General features: G+C 32.3%; 1 protein-coding gene across 1 annotated transcript in view; it reads left to right on the forward strand.

Annotated features, from left to right (window-relative positions):
• Window positions 1–19,610, forward strand: part of LOC121121685 (uncharacterized) — a 77,930-nt gene extending 58,320 nt beyond the window's left edge. Inside the window, exon 6 of the mRNA XM_071890146.1 lies at window positions 19,095–19,610. Within this exon, the coding sequence (XP_071746247.1) occupies window positions 19,095–19,223 (129 nt within the window). The 3' untranslated portion in view covers window positions 19,224–19,610. The remainder of the gene's footprint in view (window positions 1–19,094) is intronic.
• Window positions 19,611–22,957: the final 3,347 nt, after the last annotated feature.

Below are 22,957 nucleotides of genomic sequence, written 5' to 3' on the forward strand. Positions count from 1 at the left end.
ACAACATTTTAAATAGTCGACTTTGGGATTTATGTAATCGTAATTGTGATGCAAGTTATAAATCCTGTTTAATTTGAAACATACATAATAAGTCCATACATTTTAAGTATATTTATATATATATATATATAAGTATATCCCTTCAATATATATATATATATTAAAAAAACTAGGAACAGAAACAATGTACATAAATTATTTGTTACATATTTTTTATCCTTGGGCGCTGTATTTTTTTTATATTTGCTATTTTGAAGCAAAATTTTAGTTATTGAATCTTTGAGTACGACCAATCCAACCAGTATTCTTGTTGTTTATTATAAAAAAAAGTTATTTAAGGCTTTCTTTTCTAAAAAAAAAGATAATTCGACCTGGAATTTTTTCGAAAAAAATTATAACCCCCCCCCCCTCAACCACCAAATAATAGAAAATATATGTATATAATCATGTGAACACCCCTGACATTGTATGTACAGGGTGCAGGTAAATAAGTTTCTTTTTTATAATTCGTGGCAATCAGGCTGTAAGGTTTTCTTGGGAAATACAGTCAGTTACTATCATGGGATGGAGTAGTGAGGAACGTGCATTTGCCACCGAAAAGAAATATTCCCGAAAAATAGTCAGACAAAAAAATTAATTCAAATTTATTATAATTGCAATTTACCTCTTTAGTTTTTATTAGTGCAATACATGAAAATTAGTTATTTGCTTCAATTTCTTATTCGCAGAAACGATTTTTGTATGCTAGTGAGCTAAAAGTGATGCAATCCAATTCTGTGTCATAAAATAATGTTAAACTGGTAGGCTTAGTCCAAATCAAGTAATTGAAACTGGATTTATTCCGTAAAAAACAATATTTTTAAGTCCTTTGCAAAGGTGCAAATAACCAACTACTTATTTAACACATTCTCCTCACTTATGGTATGAGATATGTTGATAATTCAATTTTGCATATTTTTGTATAAATAACTTTCGCTCTAAAATCTCTTTATTATAAGTTATTTGCAGAGACACAAAGAAATGTAAAAATCACTTCAGACTTAAAAGAAAGAAGTAGGAAGGTCGGTTGAAAATTCTGTGCAAAGTCCAAAAGATGACACTACTGGCGCTTTTAGAGGTTATGCTTAGTTAGTAACATCTCTTGGAAGAACACATACCAACTTTACGCCATATCAGTCTATTTCTTTCTGTTTGGCATTCGTTTGAATCGAGGAACGGTCTTCGCCTTTTTTGGAAAGATTCTCTCTTGATAATCCATTGTTTTGATTGTTATTTGGTTTCAGGAGTCCATGTTATCCATGATTTATCCACAGTGACGAAATGACGCTTAAATTCCTATAGACTCTTCTGGAATAGCTGCAAATCGTCCTTGAAACACTTCACATGATTTTGTTCTTGGTCAAGCGTGAGTCCCCATCTTGCAGATAGATTTGTCATGCCCAAATGTTGATGCAAGATATTATATACCCGTTCATACGAGATGTCCATAGCACTAGTCATATCACACACCTTCACTCTTTTGTCATACATCACCATATTATGGATTTTATTAATGATTTCTGGATTAATATCCCCAATAGGGCGTCCAGAATGTTCAGCGTCACTTGTGCCTATATGGCCACTCCAAAAATTTGGAAACCACTTTTAAACTGTTTTAATTGAAGTTACAGAGTCTCCTTAATATTTATCTAGCTTCTTTTTAGTCCTTTGAGGCGTGTTGTCTTCATAAAATAATGTTTAATCAACACACGGAAAGAAAGTCGTCCATTTTTTGAAAATCCCTCCACTTCTTCGATTCAAACGACTGCCAAACAGAAAGGAATAGACCAATCTGGTAGAAAGTTCGTGCATGTTCTTCCAAGAGATGTTACTAACTAAACATAACTTCCATTAGCGCAAGTAGTGCCATCTCTCGGACTTAACACGTACTTTTCAAACGACCCTCGTACAGTCTATGGACAATGGGGTAAATATATTTTTCACTGTTGATTCAGTTGAGCACACAGTTACATACTTATGTATTTATTAGATTGCAAACAATGATATGCAGATGTACATAGTGTTACTGTGTTACATAATTAATTTAAACGTTGAATCACTCAGTTTAAAGTTTTTACGATTTCTGTTTTCCAAATGATGGGGTCATAGCTGGTTCATTAGTCACTATTTTAGTCGTTTTTGTTACAAGTCAGATCGGGTAATGAAATTGTGGAACCTAATGGCTTGAAAAAACTATACTGCACATTATTAATGAAGATTAAAAAAAGAAGAAAATGTGAATGGATCTGAAAGTATAAAAATAAATATTTAAATTTCAGAGTATTTCTTATTAACCAAAGCGATCCCGGTATCCCGAAATTTACCGCAACTTATTCAGTGTTATGTACAAAGACAAGTTCCTGGGAAATGATTGCCTCTACTACAGACATGCGAGTATCTAACTAGAGTAATAGAAGGGAAAGAGGTTAGTAAAAGCAACACCCACAATCACATTCATACATACGGATACTTATTAATATGGGGTGAATAAAATAAACAAAAAGTGAAGCGATAAAAAAAATGAATTATAGAGGAGGGTGGATAGTTCTGAGGAAGTTTGATCAATTTTTTCTTTGAATTTTGAAAAAACGGGGTATCACTTTTTAAAATGTTTATTTTTTCATCTGATTTATTTATTTTCTGAAGATGATTCATTCTTCATGACTCTTCCTCAATTCCCTCTATCGTAAAGACAAGATTAATTTCCTTATATTTATGAGAATGAACTATTTATTAGGTGCTGTAGTTCACAGCATTACTCGGAGCTATTAAATGTCTACGAGCAGACCAAATTTTGCTTGGATAATATATATTTGCTTTATAATATAAGACTACAACCCAATAAATAATCAGTATGAATCTACGCTTTCAAAAAGCAAACTCACACGTAATTACTCAATACTTGGATGTTCTCTCTTCCACAATGAAAGAATAATGAACACAGCTTGATAAAATAAAATGAGACATTGTTGAGGTTGCCAACGATAAGAACAAAACTTGCACAAAAAAAAATATTTATATAGCTACAAATGCTCATTCTCAAAAATAAAAAATGACAGCGGATGAATAAATTGAAGTATTATAGTTTCGTCCTTCATGCCTAAAGATAAATATACCTAAAAATTTAACAGAAAATACTTTGATTTATAGGAACAAATTGTTTTCTTCAATAACATCTAAAACTGAGCCATTGGATATATTTTAGACAGAAAAAAACCGTCAATTTTTTACAGAAATCAAATTTATAACCATAAGAGATAAAATGTTTAAAAATCTATTTGATATTTATAACTTAAATTTCAACTAAATTAGAAAATCTCCAAAACACATTCAATCATACTGAAATGATCTTTCATGGGAGGGTTTATATTCAATGTCTACCTGTTCAACAAAAAAAACCTATTCAAAGAATTCTTAGGATGGGGGGGGGGGGTATTGGATATTTGAAGGAGTACACTAAATTGAGAACGGATCGCTGTTTCACTGATCAACAAAACCGTTCCATATGATGTAATTCAATGGTTTTTAAAAAATCAATATATTTTATTTACAAATGCATACTAGTTACATCAATATAACAAACTTTTCCAAGTGGGAGCCCCTGGTATAAGAAATCTGTGGAAATCGAAAAATGAAGGATTCACATTTTATTTTTTACGTTATAAGCAATTGTACTCTCACAACCAGATTTAATTTCGAAAAAAGCTCTGCAGCCCCCCTCCCCTTCAAGGTCTTGCTAGCTTTCATCATTTAGCCTCAAAAATAGCCTCTAAATAGGTTTATTTTGTATATATAACAGCAGAGGGTGTCTGCATTTCAGGGCTGAATAGAGAGAATAGAAACAAAGAATGAGTGTCGAAAAAAAGAGACAGGGATTGAAATGTAGAAAGATACGGAGGTAAATGAGAAGATGTAGATAGAGAGAAGGAATAGGAGGTTTTTTCGTTCAAAAACAGCCTCTTAATAAACTTGGAGGCCCAAAAAAATGTCTTATGAATATGGTGGGATATTTTATACGTCTACTTGCTAAATTTGAGACTGATCTGTTCCACCATTTTGGATTCCATGTGTGATAACATCAAAAACATACTTATAAATACATATATAAGATATGATAAAAAACAGGGGGGGGTCAGAAACTGTTAGGGGCTTAAGACCCTCTTCCCCCCCAAAAAAAAACACCCGCTACCCACTCCACTGCCCCCATCATCGATATTTAAAAATACATAAAAATATCTAATATACTATTTTTTCTCTTATAAGGAAAAATATAGTACTTTTATAGTACTCAATATTTTTTATTTGAAGAGATAAGTTGTAGGCCATTAGTTCCTTGTAAGACAGGGAAAGTCTGTTATATCATTATTATTCGTTCAACGACTCCTCAACATACTAACATAGGTATGTAGGAAGTAAAGCTCTACTCCCATGCATAAGTTCTCATTTGAAAAATATTTAGCCTTGTTTTTTTGTACTGAGAGTATGTTTCATGATTTTTCCCCCTCTAAGTCATACTTATTGTCTTTAAAGCTTTTTTTTTTTTTTTTTGTGTTAGGCGTGAAAGTTTAACGATGAGTATTTTAAAATTGCTTTTCAAAAGCAACATAAGAAAAAGCTCTAAAAAAGCAGGAAATGGAAGACAAACCCTATGCGTTGTTTGTATGTTGTCTACAAAAATAGACGACGAGAATTCATTTTCGTCACTTTGCATATTTAAGATGAATAAAATTCTTTCTTATATAATTAGTGACTTTATGAATGTATGCCTAAGTTCGTAATTAATTCTGAGGGTAACAATGATTCATACAGCCTTGTAAGTAACTCACCGATGGACGTTGTGTGTGGATGAGTGACACCCAGACATCCCATTGGCATGCAAAAAATAGGATGTCACTCGGAAAATTATAAAAATTTATTGGATGACTAGAGAAAAATGGAAACAGTCATTTCATATTTGATTAAGAAAAATTTGTGATGAGTCATTCCATGTCGAATCACATAAAAAGAAAAATTAAGAAGAAACTTAACCCTCCCATATTTGGAGGATTTTTTGCATACAATCTCTAATTTATGGGATGATCATGTGTGCCAAAGTTGGGGAAATTAATTGTTATCAGATATATGTAGATACTAGGTATCATTCACCCTTCGTCATACAATTTTCAGAGACGCTTAAAGTTTTATTACTGAACAGTACTGTTTCTTGTATATTGTTTTATCCAATAGAGTTAACCTCTTGAAATTTGGTACCTCACTATTTGAAAGGGTGATAATTTCGAAAATAATGTCCAATGTAGAATATTTAAATGTCTTAAAACCTCAATTTTGATAATTTTATTAAAGAAGATAGTTCTGAAATATACGGCCAAGAACTTGATCAATATTTTTTTTTAAATACCTAAATCTGAGCATATGCAAAGATTAAATATTAAAATTTTAGAGGGTCTGACTACGTTTTTTTTTTTTTTTTTTTTCGGATAATTTGTTTATAAAAATCAAAGAAAAATCTTAGCGACGTCCCGGAAATATCGGAACAGGGAGGGGACATTTACTATTAGCCTTTTTGAAACTCAATAACAATATCAAGTTTGTTTTAAATACATCAATAATTTTATATTTTCAATAATAGACAAAACATGTAGACAAGGTTTTTGAAAACTTTTTTCGCCCAATATTGCCACCTTCATTATCAATCACAGCCTTTACACTCGCTAGAAGGCATGCAGGAGTTGATGACAAAAAACTCCTCTAACATGTTGTCCCATATAGCCCCTATGGAGGACTTCAGTGAGTCCATTTTTTTTTTCATTTTGTTTAAAATAGCTTTAGAAGTGAAATCCTCTAGGTTTCTCTCTCCAATGTGCCTCATTTTGAAAAGTCCAGATTTAAATTGGTGAGTAAGGGATCATATCTCTTTGGACCATAAATAAGCCATGTTATTTGCAAAGAGCTTTTGTCACTTGGCAGACATGTGAGAAAGGGCCCGTCCTGATTCCACACGTAGTTACCCCACGGATAGTTGACCTTTAGTCTTGGTAAGATAATGTACATAAGCACCTTATAGTAGGCCTCCTGGCCGATGTTCTGTCCAACCTTACAAAACATAGGCATCTTCTTTCCATCAGAGGCCACAACGCCGAGAACCATTGTTTGGTCCGGATATTTGGTGTGGTAAGCCCTTTGGACGTCTTATTTTGTTTCCTGTAAGCCAGCGGTCGTTCCAGTGGGTGAAGAATTGATCAACTGTAAATATCTTCTGTTCTAAGAAATTTTTCCCCCATTGATCCATTTGCCTTGATCCATGTGATGACTTTCTTGTACCTCTCGAGCCTCCTAGCTTTCATTCCCTCTTTCAGAAGGTGGCGTGTGCCTTGTGAAAGAGACTAAATCAAAGTTGTACTTTATAGCTGATGGTCCTAGGAGGCACAGATAAGTTGTTGGCGAGGCAATTCATCGACTTAGTGGTATCCTCCTCTATATTCTTTTTTAAATTCAACAAGAACTTCGTACCCGTCTTTAAATTATGCCCTCCACTTCCTAACATCTTGGTGAGCTCTTATCAATTTTCTTTTTTATTTCGTCTTGGCCAACTTAAAAACCAAGCTCCTAGAATACTTAACAATGTCCTTAATCTTCATCACATCAACTCCAGGAGAGCTGCCTTTTTGCTTCTTGCATGCTCATGACGATAAAATGACTAAATCGTTATAATAGTTTGTGTATGTAAAAAGGGCGGTAGAAACAGAATGTCAAAAAATAAATCACTAAACTTTTCATATCAATGAGAAAATAAACATTAATTAAGAGTCAATGTTTTGTTACCCTACCCTGTACAAAATCCATACCCTGTCATCAATCCTTAAAAAGCATTCCAGAAATATCATAGCACCCTCTACGAGACATCTTTTTCACTAATAATATATTACAATAAATTACCTCAGTTTACCAATTGAATTTGTTTGGTAAGCTTTCAACCATATTTAATGGTAGAAAATAATTTGCCATTATTCATAATTCAGATTTAATTAAAGTATTTAATATTCTTATAAACAGGACCAAATAGGATGTACAAGGTATTGTTACTCCTACATCCCTGATATATGTATAACAAAAACATATATGACACTGCATTATTCTAATTATTTTCCCCTAATCAGTGTTCTGAACGTTGATTGGTTGAATTCTAATTAGCTCTTAGAAAACTGAAAGTAATCTCGAACAATTATTATTGAATAATAGTTCCATAGTTGATCAAATAAAGGTAGAAACATACTACCAAAAAGGAAAATTGTTTAACCAATACTTAAAGGTTGATTGGTTGAAATAATTTTTTTAATAGATGGCTTTAGTAATATGTAACTCGTGTTGTATAAGGGCAATCAGTTTACGCTAGATGGTGTTAAAAAGATAGAGTTAGACAGCTTTGTGTATGATGTAGTCAGTGTTGTTTGAGCTCGCGTCCAAGATGGACAACAGCAAAGAGAAAATTCACCATATGTACATATTACATACCACATAATTACTATATTACAGTTTTTCTTCAATAAAGGCGAAAATGTAAGCCAAGTCGGCAGAAAATGTGAATAGTCTTTATGGTCCTAATAGTGTAACAGTCAATCCCACAAAATTTTGGTTTTGTCGATTCCGTTCGCGTAATTTTGATGTCAAAGATGCAGCACGCTCTGGAAAGCAAATTATTCAAAAATGGGGATAAAATAATGGAAATCGTGAGTCTGACCGTCATGTGAGCACTGTGTTGATTGTCCAGATGATAAACATTTTAGGCAAATAAATTGAAAAAAGCACATTTATAGTACATTTATAGTCCAATTCCCATCAACTGTTGAATAATCATTCCTTAGTAGTTGACAAGAATGGATTAATTACCAACTGATTTTCGACATTTTTTTTTTTCTTCATCTGTTAGGAAAGGTTGCGGTATAAATTAAAAGTAAGGACGGGATATACCTATATTTATGACGATGTGCATAAACGATTGTAGGTACATTATTTATGATATCTCATAAAACTATGTATGAATGTACCTACGTACAAGGGCATTCACCTTACTCAAATTTCAGCTTTTGTTTTGAACAATAATACTATAAAGGCAATAATGATACTTATGTATGTAGGTAAAAGAACAAATTTTCTCTCTTTCCTTCATCGAACCTACCTATGTAGCTACAATGTACAAGAAAGATCATAAAAACTTTTTGAATGATTCATTGAAAAATTTGGATGGAGTCACACTTGGCAATTTGATTTCACTCATAAAATAGGGAAGGGGATGTGAACGGTTGTTATTATGGTAATGATTAGTATGGAATGAAATCATTCGCAGAAATACAACTGATATTTACATACTTAATACTTAGACATAAAAATCTGCACTTTGATCCGAAGAACACAATAAATTGTATCCTACTACGAACATAAAAATAGGTTTACACCTAGAGTCGTATAAAATGTAACTTGAATGCGTGCAAGTATTTTTTATACTTTGTAATGTGAAGAACGTGAATGCTTAGTGAACATTCATTAAATGGTCAGACTTTTTTTTAATGTTCCTCTAATTGGTCAGATGGAGTTGCACTGATTAAGTATAAGTAAACATTAAGTAGTGATCTTTAAAGACCATATAAACTAAGTATATTTTTTTATCTAGTAGCAACCAAGTATCGAGCCTGCAACCATTGATTTAAAGAAAATAATTTCTTCAGAGTGCGGTGTCCATGGAGCTAGGTCGCTCCATTATGTCAACTTTCATTTTATTTTATTTTTATATACCGACAGGTCCTATTTTATACAACTTAACTTAAACCGTATCTATTTTTTGTTGGCAGTCGATTTTTCTCCTTATTCAACCTTACTCCTCATTAGGGATCTGAGCATTGATGAGGGGAATTTTTATTGGCTCTTGTTTAGTTATGAACATTTTTTTTTTGTCAAAAAGGTTGACGGATATAAAAAAGATATCATCACAAGAGTTCTAAATGATTGTATAAAGATAGATTTTTACAAAGACATCAGGAATGGTATTGGTTATTTATCCCCCAGTTTTAATCTTGAAAACTTAAATAATGATACCTTTCATAAGGTAATAGGTAACTTCGTATAAAACATTTTCGTATAAGGATATTTCGTAAAAAACAATTTCGTATAAAACCATTTCGTATAAATTTATAAGAAAACGGGGAATACTTTATGAATTGTTATTTTATACCCTGAGTATTGAGTACTGGCAATACTTAAGTAACTACCAAGAGCCCCTTACAACCCCCCCAATTGTACTTTGAATGTTGAGGTGTTTTCGGGTACCGCTGGGTCCCAAAACAGGATGCAACCCACCACCGATACTTAAAGAAACTACTAAGAGGCCCCCCCAATTTTACACCGAATTTTAGGGATTTTTTCGGATACCGCAAGGTCCCAAAAACGGGATGCAACCCACCATTGATACTTGAAGAAACTACTAAGAGTCCTTTACAACCCCGCCCCCAATCGTACCCCGAATGTAGGGGGTGTTTTCGGGCACCGCCAGGTCCCAAAATGGGATGCAAACCTCCCGGTGATACTTGAAGAAACTACTAAGAACCCCCCTCCTAATTGTACCCCAAATGTTGGGGGGGTACCACCAGGTACCAAAATGGGACACAACCCAGCACTGATACTTGAAGAAACTACTAAGAGACCTTCACTAGACCCTCATTGTACCACGAACATATTGGAGGAACATATAGTAGATTATAATTTTAAGCCAATAAGAACCCGAAAACACCACCAAACATTCAGGGTACAATTGGAGGGTTCTAAGAGGCTCTTAATTGTTTATTAAAGTTTTGGAGGTAATTTGCATCCCGTTTTGGTACCCGGCAGTAGCCAAAACACCCTCAACATTCAGGGTACAACATGAAAATTCATAAAGTCTATTAAGGTTTCCTCATAAATTTATACAAAATAGTTTTATACGAAATTGTTTTTATACGAAATGTCCTTATATGGAAATGTTTTATACGAATTGTCTTTATACGAATATGTTTTATACGAAGTTACCGTACATCCTTTCATAAGTAAGCGATTACGTTGCTATAATTTTTACTTTTTTATGATTACAGAAGGAAATTTCTACATGACATACATTTTGAAAATATAAAAGAGACTTCTTAAATGTTTTTATCACATAGCTATTTCTAATCTTTCCTTTAAAAAAAATAAAGAAAAACAGGCCAAAAATGAGTCGTTAGTTTGCAAATAGTGTCATTTTTCCTAAATGTTAAACTATTATTCATAAAGAATATGCTCACAGCTTCACAAGACTAAATTCAAGATTACTAGATCAACGATGAGAAAATTAATAAGCGAAAAGAGCAAAGATATCCAAAAAAAAAAACTTTCATTCTTACAAACAAAAATAAAAAAACCCTACAAAATGATGTTCCTATTTTATTTACAAAATTAAATGTCCTGCTCTGTGATTTTTTTAAATTAGTTTATTTACCTTTACACGTTGTTGATACGAATGGTAATTCTATCCATTAGGAAAATTGACACCAAATCTGTGGTTTGCAATATATTCGAAAATGCTTTTGACTAATGTAGCCATGAATATTTTCTCCGCCATCAATTTTTCCACATTCAAGTTCTCTTTTTGTAGATTTTAGGGTATGAGATATTCGCCGAATCTGTATGTTTTATATTATTGGTTGGAACTTTGCCTTTAGTCTTTTTCAATGGATTTTCTTGCATTTCTTCAGGCATCAACTAAGACAACGACTATAAGTAAGGAGACACAAGTCTATTAGTCCTCATGAAATAGACTAAATATCCGTATTTGGGATCCTTGCTCCTTATAAACGCTATTTCTTCCTTATTTCCATACTCTTTTTTCCATTTGTCTTCTTCTTCAGATCTATAACTGAGCTGATACAAGAGTAATTACTATAGGTGAAGTTTGAATCTATATGATAAAAAGCAGTGAATATGCCATACGGCAAAATTACCGGTCACGGGGAAAAATAGTTCATTAATTTGAGAAAGAACAAGAAATATACAAACATGGAAAATGTCTATTTTATCTTATGATCTCATTCTTTTAATCTCTCACCCCCCCCCCTCCCCCCGTCCACTGCAAAAAATAGTTTGCATTGTTTTACTTATATCATTGAGCGAAATTCAATTTTTTTGCTCTTAATTAAAGTAGAAAAAAATGACATACTATGATCTAATTCTACAAAATAGATAAAAATTCTTCCGAGTACATACGTAAATGTAATCGCAAGAATAAATGTAATATATGAGTCAAAAATCCTATTTTTGTAACAAAAGTTTAAATGATATAAATCATTACCATGCGCAGGTATCTATGAATCTCTGTAGATATATATATGTATGGGTATATGCACTCCTAATGGTGGATATTTTCTCTTCGAAACATAGGCATATATTTATTCAAACTTCTCGTTTCCCCGGGAATTGTCTACCGTTTAGTAAGTAATAAATACTCTGAAATTATACATTTTAGGAAGAAATAAGGAACTTTAAACTTGTCTAACCAATAATTAGAGTTGAGTACTTTGTAGTGAACAAACAAACCTTTAAAATTAGAAACGGAAAAACGGTTGTTGTGTGTCCTGTTTCTTCTTTTCTGTTCATTATTTGACAGGTTGCCGTGCTGTTAATTTTTCCCTCTGAAGAATGTATTCTCGCTTATTTTTGATAAAAACTTTTTTTTAAATGTATAAAAAATAGATATATATTAGACTGTACCGAAATGACAAAAGTTGGGAATTTGGTATCGTCAGATATTTTTTATTTTGTATTTTATTCCAGTAAATAAGAAAATAACACTCAAACGTCCAAAGAATTGTCCTTCATGGATGCATTTTGATTTGAAACCTGTAAAATGTCGAAAAAAAGGAAATTTTGATGATGTTTCTTTAACATTATCGATTTGAATCGAGATACATAATTTTTATTTTTTTAAGTATTATAGATAAAACATATATTTTCCAAAAATATTTCATCAATTATTCTCTAACTTGCCTCATGAATCATGATATGAGTATTTTAGTGCCAAACATGTTGCCAATGAATATATTTTGGTACCGCGTATCACGCACATTTATTTTGATATTTTTCTTCAATTTTATTTTTATTATTGCATTTTTTTGATAGCAATTGTCTAATTTAATATTATCAAATATACTTTTGTTATACATTTATACCTAATAAGACAACATATTTAACCAATTTATAATTTTGGAGTACGGAAACTGTCAATTAAACCCTTAAAAATACGACCTTTTATTTTTTATAGTTTAATTTTGAGTGCTGATTTGTCTTTATTGAAGCATATTGAGACTTTTATAAGTTAGATATTTTTCATTCTGAATACTTAAAATTTTTTTTTCCTTCCGATAAAATTTTTAATTTGCTTAATTTTTTAAAAATAGTGCACAGTTTGTATTTTTTAGGCTTTGTTTTTTGAAATTCACTACTTGAAACAAAAAAACCTTAACTTGTAAATTTAATGGAGATGGGAGTTGTATAGTTGTAAAATATACAACCCGACACGTGGGTTAAAAGTCAACCTGCACATAACTAGAAAGTAAATAACCCCGAGAAATCCCGGTAAACCAGATCTAGGGATCCTGGGAGATAAAGCTTAGTATGTATGTGTTGTACATAATATGTATAGTGTACACCAAAGTCCGGGTTTCGGCCTAACATTTCCCCCTCTCCGCTGGAATAAGATCTTTTTTATTTGGAACAATTCAACAACTGGCTTTTACAAAGTTTGAGGTTGGTATATTATTATTTTTTTACTCATAACATCATATTTATAACGGTACAAATTGGGCCGATTTTGACCCAAAAATCCCATTTTTCAAATTAAAATCACCCATACCATACCAAAATTAGCATGAGCGTCCTTAAACTTTGTAAAAGACAGGTTTGGGATTCCTCTTAGCAGAAAAGGTCTTTGTGTGCAGGGAAAAAAATATTAAACTGAAAATGGAACGGTCTAGTGATTCCGTACAAACTGCTTCATCCTTCATCGACGACTATTCATGACTCATTCTGAAATGGAAGTATGTACGTAAAATTTACGAGGGATCACGCAAATTAACTTTTTATTTTATATACCTATCCAATAAGCAACAAAGTGCTAAAATAATCATGTCAGAAAGACAGGGGGAAGGTATTTACAACGTGGTTATGCTATGTACGCAATGAGAAAGAATCGTAATTACATAAATATACCTAGAATTAATTAATCATTTACATTTATAGGATTATTTATTATCTTTTGCATAACTTAACTCCCTTAGAAACGATTTTAAGTATACATAGGAAATAATATGCAGTCATATTATATACATCCATACATAATCAACGGAAGACTGCAAAGGCATCCGCAGGGAGTGTGCTGGAGGGGCTGAGCCCCCAAAAAAAAATGTATTGTCTTTATTTTTTTTTTTACAAAAAAATTAACTTTATGTGAATTGCTATGGATTTTTTAAATTTAATTCAACAAAATTTTATAAAAATAATTTTATTTTTGAACTTTATTTACAAAAACTTAAATTTTTAAATCCAACATACTCTCCAGATTTGGCTCCTAGTGACTACTGGCTGTTCGCAGACCTAAAAAAAAATCTTGTTGGTTAGACATTTAGCTCCAATGAAGAGGCTTATCTCTGAAACTGAGAACTTTTTTCAGGCAAAAGATAAATTGTTTTATTAAAGTAGCATTAAAATGTTAGAGCAGACCTGGAAAGATAATGTTGATACATCTGAGAGTTACACCTAATTACAAGTATATCAGTGTACCTATATAATAATCAGTTCATAGTTGATGCTCAAATAGACACTAATCATATGGAAGTGAAGGTAGGTTCTACAAAAAGTGAAGTAACCCGATCTTTACGTTTTTTGAAGCATTTCCCTGAGATTTTCTCGCTGGTTAATTTAACACAAAGACAATCTTGAACGAAAATCAAGAAAAGATGAAATGTGATATTTATTTTTTTTAATTCGGTTCTAGGACACATTGCCAGAAGCCTTATCTCTGAAAGCTATTTTGCCGAATGCAATTTTTCCGAATGACCACTTCTCCCCCAAAATTAGTAAATATATTTGAAGATGATTCATACTGCAATACTATATAATTATCAACTAGACTACTTCAATGACTAACACATCTTGATAATTATAGAGTCAGAAACGCCCTTGGGATTGAGGATTGTCAATCAGGACTGGATCAAATATAAAAGAGCTTCAACATCCGCAGAAAATGATCCACGGTGGGTGAGCAGGAGGGGTTGTAGCCCCCTCAAACTAAGGAACTAAGGAATTTTTGCTTTTTGCTGGATTTTTTTTTTGTTGAAGACAAAAAATTTTATTTTAAAAATTTAGTTACTTAGGAAAATGTATTTTGGGCAAATTTACAGCAGAGCAAAAAAATTTAATATTTTCTATTTCAACTACAGTTTAGAATCTTTATTTGCATGATGAGACTTAATTTAACTCCGTTCAGGCTGTTAATATAAAATCTATGCTTTTCTAATCGTTTCATTGTGACGTTTAATTTTTCCTACTTTAAGTTCAAGTACTGGCATTTCTGAAGAGTTAATCAGAATAATTTGTTGGTAGAAAATGAATACAAATTCAACTCAGACTACATTTCGAGAAACATCATTCTAACTTGACTTACTATTAGCTGGCTGTATTTAAATTTTCATTATATGACGGCTGTAGTTGGGATGTATTTTATTGGCTCTTTTTGTAGGACCAAAGACTTTAGTAAAGTTCCTCATGGGTCCGTTACAAACAATAAAAACATGGGACTGATGTTATGAAATGGTATTTCATTTTCCCTCAGACATTCAAAAAACTATTATTGCTCAATTACCATAAATCTTAATTAGTGTTAAACTATCGAGTTCTGGATTTCGATTTTGTATAAATTGGAGTTTAAATAATCCTTGGAAAGTGCGTTTTTATTTCAATCTTTGTATAATTGATTAACATTGAGATATCCACTAACAAGCAGGAATATGGATCATTACTTTATTTATGCTATAAATTAATTTTGGTAACCGTCCTTTTGACCAATAAGACTGGGTTGTTTTTATCTATAATTAAATAAAACAATCCTGGAACGTACACAGGATTATTTTTAGATATTACATACAATATACGGGTACATTGTGTAAGTTTGGGTATTTGACATTCAATTATTGCAACCTTTTAATAATTTTTTTAAAGTATATTTTTTAATGCGGGGGGGCATTAAAAAATATACTTTAAAAAAAACTAAAAACCGATTACCTTCATAGATACATATTGCAATAGATGGGTTTGTCTCCTCGAGATATAAAGAAATATGCCTATTCTAGTTTATATGTCAGAATTATTTATTCAAAAGTCCCTCAATCAAGTAGCATTCTTAATATTTTTTCAGCAATATTTTTAGTATTCCTTTATGATGAATGATGATGTTATCATATCATAGTAAGATACAGTTAGTTAATATACACATAATTAATTAGGGTCATAATTAACACAAGTTATATAAGTTGAAAACTCTTAACTGGAATATAAGAGAAGTAGTTATCCTTTTCGACAGGAGTGAAGATATCAATACATGATCCCTAGTGGTGGATCCGTATAAAAAGACCACAGCCACATGATTCCGGTTCTGATAAATTTTGTCAGTCCTAAGGCCAATCCTTATCGGCCTTTATTGTAACTAAAACAGCTTAGATGACTAAAAGCAAAATATGTCATCCTAGGGGTCCTTAAATGTAAAGGGCTCCAATAAAATAGTAGAAATTATGCTTTCAATTGTTATAAAGTAGTGTCCAATCTATCAATTTTTTTTAAGCAACTTCAAAATATAATCCGGGCAGTTTTTTAGGGCAGCCTAAAAAGTGTCTAGAGGCATAATTGTTACTCAAGGCAACCTTAGATTGACTCTTTACGGCCTCCCTCCTTTAAAAAACAGCTGAACATACATATTTTTTCAGAGTAACCTTACTTACTAGCAAGGCCAACTCATAGGCTAGAAAATATAGGCAAATGCTAAGGGTGTCGTTCATTCAGGGGGTGTCATAAGGGGTGCGAAGAAAATAAGGTGATCCAAAACCTAACCAAACTTTCGTATTGGGCTCAATTTTTCCAACATGATAGTTGGGCCCAGAACACTTGGCTCGAGTGGGCATTTAATAATTGTCAGGCACAGTCAGGCTTCATTTTTTCCGGATGTTTAACCGATAGAACCGGAACCGACAAAGACCAACCGAGAGGGCAATATATTGCTTATCGGTCTCAGTTTTTGTACTTTTGTTCTTATACAGAATATATTAGGATAATACAATATATATTATAAAAAATAAATTAGCTTAGTAGATAAGTCAATTTTCTGAGTTTTTTTTTTTTTCTGCAATTGCGGCGTTTTCCAATGTTTTTTTATGTTGCCAGGATTATACAGTTGTATCTGAGATCCAAATAGTTAAGGGCTTCTTATGGATCTGTAAAAGTAGTTTTGGCACCACACGGTCTAAATAAAAGAGGTAAGGGGTGGGTTACATTATGGATCCAGGCCCGCTGTTATGCTTGTCGGGAACCTAAAATAGGATGACTATAATATTTATTAAGCCAGGGGTTATGCCAAGGCCACCTTCATTAATACATCTTTAACTGAGGTCCCTTTATGCGAAACACGTGTACTATGGATGTGTAGACTGAAAGCAATCCTCAATTTTCTATCTTCCTACGAAGCCCTCCCCCTCTCACGGCATTCATTTTGAAACACATTGCCTTAAGCAAACTTAGTTTTTGGGGTCCCTGCTAGACGTTGGGGCACTACGCACTCTGCGTATAAGGAAGTGGGTGGCACTTTTTGCATCTAATATCATTTCCTGGGGACAAATTTTCTAGCAACGGCCCTTGTTTTAAGTGCCTGTTACCAAACTGAGGCAGTCTAAGGCATATAATATATTCAGCTTTATGTGAGAGTATAATATTGAATATACAAATTATTAGCTAATATCAAACATAGGGCACCAAATTGATTCGCATTGGCACTGTTCTATTGCATAGCTGATTACTATACTACACAAATGACAATTTTAAATAAAAGTGGCAAGAGTAGGTAGAAGCGTCAAACGTCGTGGACACCTTCTTTTTCTTTGTCAAAGACTAGCAACTAGGAATTGTAGTTTAAGAAAAATGATGTGAATTTGATATTGTAATAATAAATTCTCTGGGGCTGCTTTGCCCATTCATCATTTTATAAAATTGGGTATTCTAGCGTAGGTAAGATTATTGTATATCCATAACTATTAAATATTCATCGATATACTATATGTTTAAACTGGTATAAATAGATATGTAAAAAATCTACACTTCAGTCATAATGAACAATAACTCCTTGTGTACAAAGGTGCCATAAGTAAAGATCTGATAATCCCCTATTTTTGTGGCTATTTCAGTGAATAAATATGAGTGTCTTCCAATCGTAATGAATTCATTTGGCATCCATTGAACTGCCAATAACTTAAGCCAATTTTTATTACTTCGTTTATTCTTTTTATTCATCTTGTGATGTCTGTAAATGATCTCTCCAGGCAAATGCAAGCATTTCCGTCCAACTGCGACAATAATAATCATCCCCCTATGACAATTGGTCAATCATACCAATTGTGTGGTAATACATTTAATAAAAAGTAATCAATCTACAAAGTGATTAAAAGTTGTACACACGAAGTAACATCTATAATAATAATCTGTAATCTTCGGAAAAATAGCTAAAAAGCGATTCCTTATAGACAATAAGAAAATGAACGTCAAAATGAACACCGTTCATATTTTTTTCCGTTCGTCGTTCATTTGTTACAAAATGAACTGCAAACATAAACAACGCTCGTTTTTCCGTTTAAATTCCTAGCCTAGGGTAATAGACGGTATACGGAATATAATAATATTCTACGATTTAGTCAATGGTTTGGTTTTTAAATCTTTACATACCAATTGAAACCTAAAACGTAAAATCCGCCATTTTCATTCGCTATGAGTCATATTTTTTAGCAAAACTATCGAGATAGGGGTCAAAATTCAGCATATTTTGTTAGTTTTACAAGAGTTTAAAATAATTGAGCCATAATACCAAAAGGGTGACGAAATATTTAAGTTTAGTTTGTTATTTTTTTTTGTTCATCGGCTGTTTATGTATCCTAATGAGGGGGAGGAGGGAGTTTGCCCAGGTGTTTTTCTTGTCCTAGTTTCGTGTCTACGATATATTCCATATTTTTGAGTGCATTTATTTGAACAACAGCGAGTGCCATCTAATGAAAATTTATTTGAGCAAGTATTTATTTGGACGAGCTTCTTTTCAGCGTCGTTCATTTTAGCGATATTTTTATATATGTAGTAAAGCAAGAGTAGCTATCGACTATAAGGAATATCTTAGTTTATTTTGTTCTTTAAGAATGCTGAATATTTCTTCATTTAATGTAGCTAACAGAGTGATAAAGGAGGACCCAAAAAAGATCCGTCCCAACTCTTTTGAAGCCTTTTCCTAAAAAGAACAAAATACATATAGTTTTGAACAAAGTCAAAAATGGCTCATGAATCAAGAGTTTACCATCATCAATTTGGACTAAGAAAATGATTGGATAATCCACATCCTTTTTAAATATCCTACTCCACAAGTAACTATCGAACGAAGGGTTTGCATACCAGCCCACTCAATAAGTTTTGTAAATTCATCCTTCCACAGGAGCTTAATGTCGCTAAAATGAATGATTTTCAAAAAAAAAAAAAAACTTGTTGGTAAGATTACATTGGCTGGAATTAAAGTTCCTTAAATGAACAAATACAAATAAATATACCTACATAAGTATGTACTTAAAATGCATTTTTTTATGATTTTAAAATATATTAAATATTTGCTAACTATTTATTTCAAATCTTCACATAATTGAACACTAATTTATAGGCAATCTGAAAAGTACTAATCTAGCTTATTATATAATTTCTTCTTTCAGATGAGAAAAAATCGGATCTCTAAGAAACCCAAAGCCTTTACCCGCTATTACTACCCCATATGGAACAAGGCCCATATGCCTTCATTCGAGTCAAAAAGAAATAGTTTTATGTCCATTGTTCGTGCATAAATTACTTTGTGTCCAAGTTTATAATATTACATGCATTATCGTTCAAAGTCATGTCCTTAATCTATTGATTGCCCGGTTGAAGCTCATCCATATTTGTTTGATATTTCTAAATAACTAAGAAATGGTAGATCCATCTGCTATTCTCCCCTATTAAGTTTTCTGCATCATTTTTTCTCTGTGTCCTCTATATCTGTTGTTGAACTCCTCGAATGCTTATACCCATTTCGTAATTCTGTATATTATTAGCTTTTTATCCTTCACATAGAGATATACTAAAAAATAATATATATATATTTTAATATTTCATACCCATCATCTCCTTGAATAATTAATCATTGTCACACTATTAATCAAAATAATTATTACTAATAAATTGTGAAATAAAAATCGTGTTTTGAAATTATTTATTATTTTATTTTATAATATTTTTTACTATAACAATGAAATTAATTATGAATCTGGTCACCATCAGCCTCAATGACAGTGTTTTCGGAACCCCTTGTGCACATTGGCAACGTAGTTATTTTGCATGATCCTACACTGCTAGTTAACGGAGGTCATCAGGACATCAATAGTCGGGTTACGGACTTTAAAAGGCCTTCTTCTCAATTTTCCACCAAATTGAGGAATCTAGTGGATTCAGATCTCGGCTCTGAGGGGGCCAAAGGTTCTTGGACTAGAAGTTCAGGTTGCTACCCATCCCCTCTTGTACAATATTAGCAGTATGGGCAGGAAGCTTTGTTAGACTTCTTCATGGTATTGGGGATCTATGGTACTATATTTTCCTTCAAACCCATCAAGTTGTCGGCTGCAGGTAACCTGTATCCAACAGGAAACCAAATTGGAGGCATTTTCACTAAAGTTGATGCCACAACCCCCAACATCATCACAAAGGTTGGATGTTTGGTCTTGGTGACTATCCTGATGTTGTTGTCAGCCTTGCTAAAAGCATGCCACCAGATCATTTTGCTTGTTGTATAAACCCCTCCCCCCCATACCCCCTCCCCTGTCAACGGTAAAGGTATTTTCATCAGAGAAAAAAATTACTCGCTTGGTGTTGTGCTTCAGATCATTCAAGAGTTGTTGACATCCGTGAAGACGGATTTCTTTTTGAGGTTGGAACAGAAGTGGCTTTACAATTCTTCTAAGCGACCTTCCTCCAGCCTTTCGGATGGCCTTGCCCACAGTAAACCAATTCTTCTTCTTCTTCTCGACGTACTCTGACATCTTCATTGTTGAGTTGACCTTAAAGGCCTCCATGATGTCTTCAAGTTTCACTTTGGTGGGTTTCCACTATTGGGTTTTTCCTTAAGGTTGCACGGAAAAAATATAAAAAAACATTAAAAACATCGGGGTAAAATTTACCCATTGGCACAAATAAAGGTTTAAGAGCATATATATACAAATCAGAGTACATTTTATTGGCTTTGATTTGATACCTATATCAATGCTATACGATAAGCCATTGTGAAGTCATAGTCAAAAAAATATAAACAATTACGTTTTTTTGCCTTTTTTTAGAGCCACCAACAATAAATTTTCAAGGCCCATGCGGCAGGCATTGCCGTGGTCCAAAATATAAATGACGGCTATATTTATTTTCTATTGATTTTGGAGAATGGGGAAAACTTAAATATTAAAAGGTTTGAAAAAAAAAGTTAGAATTTGAGTAGGTCTAATGTCCATGGATGAAACTTGCTTTATTGTAATCATTCATCCCTATCTATATTCTACGGATACAAAACTCAATATGATGTAATCCATTGTTTGAACGATAATTCCCTTTTCTTTTTAGAAATGAGTTTATGTTTTATAATCCTTGAACTTTATTCATGTCTTTTGCTCAGCCATGATGTACAAATTTCCACAAGAAATAAGCTCAAATATATATTTTCTTTTTCAAACTATTTAAAGAAGATCATGGACAAGAAAAGAAACGGGTCAGTAATGATGAGAAAATAACATATAATGGAAAGTTCAATCTCATAAAAATAAATCAGAGATTTTTAATTTTATTCGTAGTTGTCATTTAACGAATCATATCACTTGATTTGGATAAATCTTTACCTTTGTCCTCTTGCACCACGAGTACATTCCATCAGGTTTGCTTTAATTTATTTCATTCGCATTTTATGTGTATGGATGTAAGGTCATTAGGGTGGGTCTCTTTAAAGGGCTCAACTCAACTTTTTCTAATTTTGAAATCCAGGTATCAGGAAAAGTAATTGTATTGCTATGAAAATAATTTGTGTAAATTATGAGCTCCAGGGAGAGGGTATCTGACCTAGAGAAGTATAGATTACTTATACCTAGGTATCAATGTTACATAAGTTCATGTCAACTATTGTCCTCACTTTATGATGTACATACATTGTGCAACAGCTTACGCCCTCTGTAAAAGTTGCAAATTGTATAAATTGCAATTTCTTATTCTAAAAATATACTATTTAATTACAACATTGGTAATTCCAATTACCAAATACTAAATTATATTGTGCATTTTAACTTTACCCTGTGCTACAGAATACTTATATTTTTAGTCATTTGAAATTAAAATAGTCAACAAGTTACAACCTTACATGTCCATGGAATATTCAAATAGATATATTAATAAAGCAAAGTTTGTCTGTCATGACTTCCGTAAAGTCACTTTTGAGTGTATTTTAAGACAGTGTATATATACTTGAGTTGTATAAAATACGAGTTGAGGAGGACTCATATTCATCGGAGCGTGTGTTGCTAAAGGTCATATTAAAAAAAAAAAAGGAAGTACATTATATGTCAAATAAAAAATAATAAATGTTACTTCAGTTGGGATTTAGCAAGAAGGGGAGTATATATTTTTAGGTTTGTTAATATTAAGTGAGGTTTATTGTTGTTGTCGACATGAAAAATGCAGGGGCATTACCAGGGGCTATAGCCCCCCTCCCCAAAAAAAGTAATTCTTGCGTTTTACTAGAAAATTTGATATTTGTAATTCAACTTAATATATTGATAATCTTGTGTACGCCACTGTAATGTGGTATTTTTGATTCTTGAGGAGAGAGTTGATAAGTATTGAATATCTACGTGTAAGTATACTCATGAAAAAAGAAGAGTGACATTTAGGATTAATTTTCTATATTAATACAGCTGGGTTTGTCTCTTCCTCAACTATTAATTACTCTGGGCAATATCCAGTACTACTGCTTATATATAAATATATCATAAATCCCCCAAAACAGCTGATATAAACTTATGCAATAATAGAACCATCAAGTAACACTTCGCTACTCTATATATTCTCTATGGCTTCAAACATTCCATAATATATATATAAGTAAAGGCAGCATATAAAGATGCCGGATTTCTAAAGAAAAAAATGAGAAAATGTCATTTTTTCTTTTCTAGATAGTTTTACCAAATAAGAAATTACTCTTATAATTTTAATGGATAAAAATTACACTTAAGCCTGAAATTTATTTTTTTCTTTTAAATAATCATATAGCTTTTGATAACGGATCTTTTCTCATGGGCATCTCCAGGATTATTATTTGCTTTTTTCAAAGAAAATTTAATTTTTGGAAAGAAAATTTGACTAATTAAATTATACTTGAAATGTTTTATTTTTTTATTTTTTTTGACAAAAAGATTTCAAATATTAATTTTTCTAGTAAAAAGTAAATAAATTTGTGGGGCCGTCCAAATTAAGATCCTCCTCTGGACTCCCCTGTTTCTATAAATTTTATTAATAT

Source organism: Lepeophtheirus salmonis, chromosome 7, assembly GCF_016086655.4.
Source record: "Lepeophtheirus salmonis chromosome 7, UVic_Lsal_1.4, whole genome shotgun sequence".
NCBI lineage: Eukaryota > Metazoa > Arthropoda > Copepoda > Siphonostomatoida > Caligidae > Lepeophtheirus > Lepeophtheirus salmonis.